The 8,441-nt window shown below is 44.5% G+C and overlaps 1 protein-coding gene across 1 annotated transcript in view; it reads left to right on the forward strand.

Annotated features, from left to right (window-relative positions):
* Positions 1 to 6,655, forward strand: part of KCNQ2 (potassium voltage-gated channel subfamily Q member 2) — a gene marked incomplete at its 5' end in the record, with an annotated part of 40,741 nt that extends 34,086 nt beyond the window's left edge. Inside the window, 2 exons of the mRNA XM_029083796.1 lie at positions 5,055 to 5,178; positions 5,936 to 6,655. Coding sequence (XP_028939629.1) covers positions 5,055 to 5,178; positions 5,936 to 6,655 — 844 coding nt within the window. The remainder of the gene's footprint in view (positions 1 to 5,054; positions 5,179 to 5,935) is intronic.
* Between the last annotated feature and the right edge of the window lie 1,786 nt (positions 6,656 to 8,441).

Consider the following 8,441-nt stretch of genomic DNA (forward strand, 5'->3'; position numbering starts at 1 on the left):
CAGCAGGGTGATGAGCTGACCTCTATTTTCACCTTATATTGAGACCACTGGAGCCCAAGACACATGTAAATATTTGCCAGAAAGTAATTTTCCATGCACAGATAGTAGGTGATTTTTAAATGCAGCAAGCTTAGACCCACATATTTTTTTTCTAAATTATACTTGCCCTCCCTAAGAGCTAATACGTGATGAATCTCTTGATTTTTTACTTAAGCTGCTCTGAGTAATCTTCACTAGAGGAATGTGAATAAAATGAATATTGAAAGCTTACCTTTTCCCACTCAGCTAGCTCAAAGATTAAAAAAAAAGATATTTTTCCAGAAGCCCCAAGCTTTATGCTCAGAAAAAAAGATGTTCTTGGAAAAGCATTTTTCCCATTTCTCCTCCCCACCAAATGATAAAGCCCAAAACTAGTCTTTAAAAATGAAATAACTTTCTTATCTGCAGCAGCATTTTGATTTTACTATAAAATATATATATTCGAGTGGATTTTGTTGTATTTAACCTGTAAGATTAGGTGTACAACAAACCTTCAGTAGAGGTAAGATTTTTGTGTTAAAGCTTGTGCCTTGTACACAGCAAAGGTGGTCGATGGATATTAGAGGGGGAGGCCTCAAACTGGGATATTTATTTTATTCACTCCAAGTCTGCTGCTATATCAGCGTAATGTTAATGATTTTTCCCCCACAGTATTTTGCTAATACTGATGGTCAGATTTAAAATCTGTTTGCACATGCCCAGTAGGCTCCTGGGACATTTTATAATTGCTCCTTTTTAAATGAATTTTCTCATTTCTTTTTTATTGAGCTGTGACTGAGAAGCTCCAGAAAGCAGTAGAGCACAGAAGGCTACTGAAATCTCTTCTCCTCCCCATTAAAAGGCTTAAGATGTGCTTAATTTTTGGCAGCTGCATCTTCCTACAGACACCAGTGGGACTTCCAAGGTGCCCAATGAATGGGAAGCAGAGGTCCAAGCAGCCTCAAGCCCAAATCCAAAAACTCAGCTCTGCTGCTGTGTTGAACTTCATCACCTCAGCACCATGTAGGTCCATGCCACTGGGACTCGTGCCATGGGGGCAGGTGCCATGGGGTCCCCATGGGCTCCACCAGCCTTTCCTTTTTAGCCTGCACACCCTTGGTTTAGCCAAATGCTGCCCAGATCGTGAGAAAACACAAAGTGAGGGGGAAAGAATCGAGTGATGTCCTATGAGCTGTCTGAACCCCATGGATTGCATTGTGGTGCTCTAATGACAAGGGCTCAGTTCAGCCAAAAGTTTTCTGTAAGTAGCTCCCACCAAAGACAGCTGGAGACTACTGGATGTCCACAGCTGTGGTTTGGCTGAAGGTGTTGGCTCCATGCTGTGCACAAGGACAATTTGGATGAAAATCCCCTGATGAGTTGATTTAATATAGAATAGATGCAACCTCAGCTTTAATTTTCAGATAACAGATATTGGTCAAAAAGTGTCTAAAACTCTATTTTCAAATGAGGAGGTAAGTAGCCAGTCCTGTGACCTGGATGAAGGGGGTTTGGCTTCAATGCCTGGATTGTGTACAAAAAAAAAATTATAAGAGATAAAGAAAAAAAAAAAAAAAGAAATAATTTAATATATATTCCCAAACACTTCATTTTTATCTCATTTGAGCCGTTTGATCTTTTGATGTCTGCTTCTGGCCCGAGGGTGACATATTACACCTCTTTGCATGCACTGGTAGCATGAAGCAGAATGAAGCATGAGAAAACCTGCACTGTGGCTGACGCAAGACTTTAAGTTTTTGTTGTATCATTAGAAAAAAAGGAAAGATATCAAAATTCACTTTAAAGAGCAATCCCCTTTCTCTCTCCCTCCCAAACTTAAGACCCAGCAGAGCCTATCAAGGACAGCAGATGGCACAGTTTGTCCTGTATCCTTAGAAATCTCTGAATCCTCTTCTGCCAAGAAGGAAAAAAAAAACATGAGACTGACTCTTCCAAAGCTTCAGCTGAATCCTTCCCTCTGCACATGTGTATCTGACACAGCCAAAATAAGGGCTGGGAAGACACAAGGTTCCCCATGGGATGTAGTGCAGAAGTGGGGGTTGGCATCTCAGAAGATTCACGGTCCTTTGTCATGCTGTAGGAACATACAATATCCCCTTCTGCTTGCAAAGGTGGAATATGTTCTCTCTTCTTCATCTTTTGAGCTTTGCTGCCCAATTTGGACAAAACCTCAAACTCTTATGATGGCTAAAAGGACCTCCTGCTCTTTGCAGTGCTCAGCTATGTACAGGTGGGTTGGGAGCTCATGAGGAAATTCCTCTCTTCTCTTGTATGAGATAAGGCACAAATGAAATCTTTGCCCTTTGCTGAGGGCAGGAGCACTTCTCTGGTCTAACTTCTGCCATGGGAAACAAAGGAGTGGCAGACTTTGAGCCTGGTTTCTCCCATCAAGAGAGAAGGACTTGGTTCACCTTCTTCTCCCCTCTCTGCACCAAAGTAAGTTGCCCACAGCTCCCCAGTGTACCATCCTCAGTGTAGATCCTGCCTCCAAGGTGAGATCTATCTCTCTGGTTTCTCAGAGCTGTGGAAGATGACCAGCTTGGGAGTCAAGACTATGTTAAATTATAGACACAAAGGGAAAGAATCAAGCAGGAATTCTCCTGGGCTCTGGTATCAATGGTATATAGGGCAAGGGCTTCTGAATGCTTTATGGGTGAGCTCTGTGAAGGGCTTCAGTCCTGCTTTTAAATCACAGAAGGTCTACAGGCAAGTGTTGTCCAGCCTGAAGGTGATGGAAGAAGTCAATGCTCTTCTATAGGATACTAGTGATCACTCCATCTGGGGAGTGCCAGTTGGCCTCCTGTGCTTCACATGGGTCATATGAGGCTCACTTACTGGATAGCTCTTCTCTTAAGGACATGGAATAGAGCAGAAGTCCTTCCTCAGTTTCTGCAAGATTAGAAATAGGGTTGCACAAGACTATCTCTGCTGTTAGGATACACCATAGCATGGCAATGTTGAATTTTCCTCTCTATGTTGCAGTCTGTCCTGCTTCCCTGCTCTACTCAGCAACTGTTGAAGGACATCTAATTTCCATTAGTGGACATGTTGCAGTGTTAGTGTTGTGCTAGATGGGACACAGGGGCAGAGCACCCTGGTTTTTCTTGGCCTTCTGCAATATTCAGTAGCAATTAGACTTTGGTCCTCTTTAAATGCATGTTCATTGTTCTACTAGTCTACTTGCTTGTGCTTACAGGAGAGGAATTCATACATTGACTGTACTACACCTTAACTTGTGATTCCAAACCAAGCTAGTCCAAGGTATCCAACTTAATACCTCTTTGCTTACATGATATTTATTAATTTAATCCATAGTAACAACACTGTTGTAGGATTTCTTGTGCTGTATGTCATGTCAGTGATTGCATCCCTTGTGGGGAGTTCCTAGAGGTGTCAATAATTTCCTTCTCCCATTACAAGAGAGAAGTAAGGCCTGTGTACTCCTCACACTTGTAATTAGAGCACTTGGTGCTCCTTGTACTCCTGTGCTTATTTTGCTGAGCAAAGGATCAAATAGAACTCTGTAAACAGGACGGTGTTCTGTCACATCCCTGCCCAAATGAAGTGTCTTCTGGGATCAAAGATAAACTCTAGAATAATTGTTGGCTTCTATTTTCTGTCTTTGGTGTCATGTGCTCATCCACTTCCTCTCTTGGAGCCAGATCTTCTGAGGCTGTAAACTGCTGTTGCTCTAATACAAGCCAAGGGAGCCACACTGGTCCATACCCACCAATATCTGTCCCTTAATGTCAACAGCCAACATACATATTAAGTCCCTGTTAAATGTAAAGAAAACAGGTGGCTCCTGTGTGGGAAATAGCTTCACATCTCATCCCTTTCCTTGGTTTTTGTTTGTTCATTTTCCCCTGTCTGTCTGTGTTCAGCTCCTTCCTTTTCCTCTTCCTGGTGCATGGACCCATGGCCCACACGGCAGAACTGCGTAAGAAGCATTTTGAGTTTTCCGCTCAAGATACCTTGACCTGGTTTCAGTCAGATTAATTAACCCTTCTTTTCCACTGCCACCCTTACGATTGGTGCATTATGCAAGAGTAAAATTTACCTGGCATAGACTTGTGTTGGCAACTGGGCTGCCATGGAGAAGCTATTCCAAAATGGAGTTGTTCCTCTGACTTTTGAGGGATCAAGAAGCTCCAGTATTTACTCTCTAGAAAATTTATAATTTGATACCTCATAAAATTGACTTCCAACTTTCAAATTGGCTCTGCTCTTCTTCTCCCTCTGCATATCAACTGCATATATAAGCTGTATATCAGGGAAGGGGAGGAGGAGGAGTTGCAAATGTAATGTGTGTGAAGAAGTTAGTAGCAAACAATTGTCCAGTAGCTTTAGCTGCTGATTTGGCAGGAGCGTCCTCTGCTGTTACTGGCTTGGAGTGCTGCTGACAGAAAGCCTCTGATGGTACAGGTGTGAATTACTGTAGCAATGAGACGAAGACAAGTTGTTAACGTTTGGTGAGTTATGACCAAATTCATCCTTAACATTACTCCAGTAAGACAGCACTATGACTGTTTGTCTGGATTTTGGGTCAAGCAGCTCGTTTTCATAGACATGAGAATTACACACTTAGATTTACATTGAAGAGAGGAAACTGCTGCAATGACTGAAAAATATCCCATTGATATATGCTAGAAAGAAAATTTGATCTTCCCCCAAAATAATAGTCTCTCAATACAAATAAGAAGTTAATGGATTTGGAAGAAAGCCAGTCAAAGAAATTCTTTGCAGTGGGTAAATTTACTGTGCATAATGTGCCAGGTTTTATCTGTATAAACAGAAATGGATAATTCTAAACTCTGCTAATACTGCTCTGAATTTTGCATCTGAATTAACACTTCAGTGCCACCGCGTGTCTGTGAGTAACTGGGAGTGTTAGTTGGGAGAGAGGCTGTTGCTTTGTCCCACGGAGGTGCGACGAGCGGAGCCCTCCTCACCTGCTGCCTCCAACTGACTCCGTGTCCTTTTCCGGGGGTGGGGGGATTTTCTGATCCTGGTAGGGTTGACCAGATTGTTGGGAGAGGATCCTCCATGACCGACAAAGATCGAACCAAAGGACCAGCGGAGGGAGAGCTGCCTGAAGACCCCAGCATGATGGGCAGGCTTGGAAAAGTTGAAAAACAGGTACATTGGGTGGGGAGGGAGTTCTTATCAGAGGGTGTTGCATCCATTATGTTGTTTTTTTCTTGCCTTATTTTTTCCCCATGGGACATTACCATTTAGAAAAAAAAGTAAGAGCTAAGAATATTTTGAAAAAGAAACAAAGTGGATGTTTTGAAAGGGCACTAAATGTCTTAGAAACCTAAGCACTACTTTCAAAACAGGCACTTTGAAGTCTATGACATGTAGACCTTCTTTTTTTGGTAAGTCTACCAAAATCTATTTATTATTTTCATAAATAACGTAAGTCTACGTTATTTATTAAAACAGTACATTGATTTTTTGGCCACCATACTAGACACGGTTCAAATGAGTCCATGAGCTTGGCTGCTGTAGCTGCTGGTCTTGCTGAAGATTAAAATCTTCTCAGAGGATAAGGCTTAGAAATCCTTATGGCCATCTGAGTCCAGGCAAGCACCAAATGCAGTAAGAAGCCGAAAGCAACTGGAAGGATGTGAGTGGAGTGTGTCAAAAAGATTCCAGAAGCTTAAAGAAAACACCATAAAAAGGTGGAAAAGAAAGGGTTTTTTTTTTTTCAGAATAGGACAATAAAATGTTAATGAAAAGGTTCAGTTTGGTGTAGGTCAGTGTAGGTAGAGGTCATCTATGAAGCCCAGACCCACACTCAGGCCTAGGTAGATTGGGATTTGCTTGTTCTCAGGATGTTAATTTGCTTCAACCTGTGTGCAGTCCATAGCACTGAAACTTTGGTGTTTTGCAGGTTCAGTCAATGGAGAAGAAGCTGGACTTCCTGGTGAACATTTACATGCAGCGGATGGGCATCCCACCAACAGAGACAGAGGCTTATTTTGGGTCCAAAGAACCTGACCCAGCACCTCCCTACCACAGCCCTGAAGACAGCAGGGAGCACATTGACAAGAATGGCTGCATCATCAAGATCATCAGGTCCACCAGCTCCATGGGTCAGAAGAACTTCTCTGCCCCGCCAGCCCCAAACAACGCATGCCCACCCTCGACGTCATGCCAGCAGCAGGTCTACCAGCGGCAAAGCCACGGCTCCTCACCCGTCGGAGACCCCGGCTCTCTGGTCCGCATCCCACCTCCGCCCTCCCACGAGCGCTCCTTGTCAGCGTACAGCGGTGGGCACAGGGCGAGCGCAGAGTACCTGAGGAATGAAGACATTACAACCAAACACCACGAGAGTGCCATGAGAGACAGCGACACATCCATCTCCATCCCCTCGGTAGACCACGAGGAACTGGAGCGCTCTTTCAGTGGCTTTAGCATCTCCCAGTCCAAAGAGAATTTGGACATCCTTAACAACGGTTGCTATGCAGCCGTGGCCAAAATCAGACCCTACATTGCAGAAGGGGAATCAGACACCGATTCTGACCTCTGCACACCCTGTGGTCCTCCTCCCAGGTCAGCCACGGGTGAGGGACCTTTCAGTGACATGGGCTGGTCAGCCCCCAGGCAGTGAAGCCTTCTCACAACCGCCAAGCCACGTCCAAGCACTGGCAGCCGCCCGCTCCAGCTGTCCACGCGTTGAACTTCTCAAGGAGATTGACAGCTAAGGTTTTCCTCCTTCTAGGACATCCTTAGCTGGCGGATACTTTCTTGCAGTTTACTCTGGGGGGGGAATGAGCAGGTCCAAACCTGCAACTGTGGAGGAGGTCACGGTGGTGAGCGAACTGGAGCCATGAAGTCCAGATTTCTTTCATACTCTCTTTCTAAGATCATTAGGTGAAATTATTTCATGGTGCAGGGTAGGCAATTTGCATTTCTTGGGAATCTTCAGAAGTGCAGGGTAGGAATAAATCACCCAGCCAGGGATTTTGGAGATCACAGTAACTGGTGGCTGACAAGTCCTACATGGGAATTGCCATGCCACAACTCTAGTGGTTAGACCTTTAGGTGTTTTGGAGTCACAAAATGAACACGTGTCCATTTCTGGTTTAGATTTCAGGTCTTGTGTACTTGCAGGGGGTTGTTACTCTGTGGTTCCTCATTAACTGTCAGGAAGGTGGAATAATTCCAATATAATACATGGAAACATTGTGTAAGGCCCTGGAGGAAAGGGATGGTGGCTGGAATATTGGCATGGACAGAAGATATGGCCTCAGAGTGGGACAGGTTAGGATACCACTCTGAGCCAGAACAGTTTGGAAATGATCACATCTTAGGAAACTGGAAAACTCAGAAATATGAGCTTGAATGCAAGAAGAGAGACAACCCTGAGGGCAGAGAAACGAGACAGAGGACAAGAGACTGTGGGGCTGGAATTTTATGTTTTAAATCATGTATTATATTTAATTATCTCCCTTCCTATTGACAACGGACCAGGAGTCACTTTGGAAGCAAAGGCAAACCAAAGGCAACTCCTCCAGAGGGCTGGCACGGGGTGAAGCCATTCTTGTGGCCAGCAGTGCTGTTGTGAAGGCACGACCACCAGGCCAAAGGGAGAGGGTGGATATGCAAGATGCTGTGGTCCCTGCATTGCTGTGAGTTAAGTGCTGAGCTCCATCCTTTTGAAGCCCTGGTTGGTCAGAGCGGGCACTTTTCTTACAGTTTGCATTGTGCCTGAACACTTTTGCACACACTATGCCCTGTGAAAATCTTCCTTTTCTTCTTCTGCCCTGCCAAGAATCTCACACCCATGTTCTTGGGACATCCTTTGGTTTTGTTTGAATCCCTCAAGCTGAGTTAAGAGGTGCTTCTTTGTGGTCTTTCAGAAGCCTCTTGCCTGTGTTTGCCCACAAGTTGTGCCAATCCAAGTCTGCCCCATTTCATTGTTGTTAAAGTGCTTTCTCTTGGCAAGGTCATTGTGTCATTATGAGGAACCTCAGCAGCACGTTCAGCTGGGGTAAGGTGAGGATGAAAAGTGATGCTCAAAGTTTCTTTTGGGACCAAAACAAAGCCACAAAGTGATCCATTACACGGATAGGTTGGTGGGGTTATTTTGCAAGGGGGTGGATCAGGAAAAGTGTGTTTGGAATCCATCTGAAGGCTGGAACACCATGGCTAGTGTTGTGCCTCTGAACCCTCCCATGCATCTACAGCCCACAGCCCGTGTGTGTTTTCTGCTGGGGCTCTGTCTGTGATTTCAAACCCTGTCTCTCCACATTTTCCCTATGTTGTATCAAGAGCCTGTTAAGGATGCTTAGATGACAATTTCATTTCTGTGTGGCCTTTGAGGAGTTGAACATTGACTTGCTTGGGGTGAATGGAGAACCACAGCCTTTTCCTCTCCTCATGCTTGCTTGACG

The sequence above is a fragment of the Antrostomus carolinensis genome, unplaced genomic scaffold (assembly GCF_000700745.2).
Source record: "Antrostomus carolinensis isolate BGI_N321 unplaced genomic scaffold, ASM70074v2 scaffold2512, whole genome shotgun sequence".
Taxonomy (NCBI): Eukaryota; Metazoa; Chordata; class Aves; order Caprimulgiformes; family Caprimulgidae; genus Antrostomus; species Antrostomus carolinensis.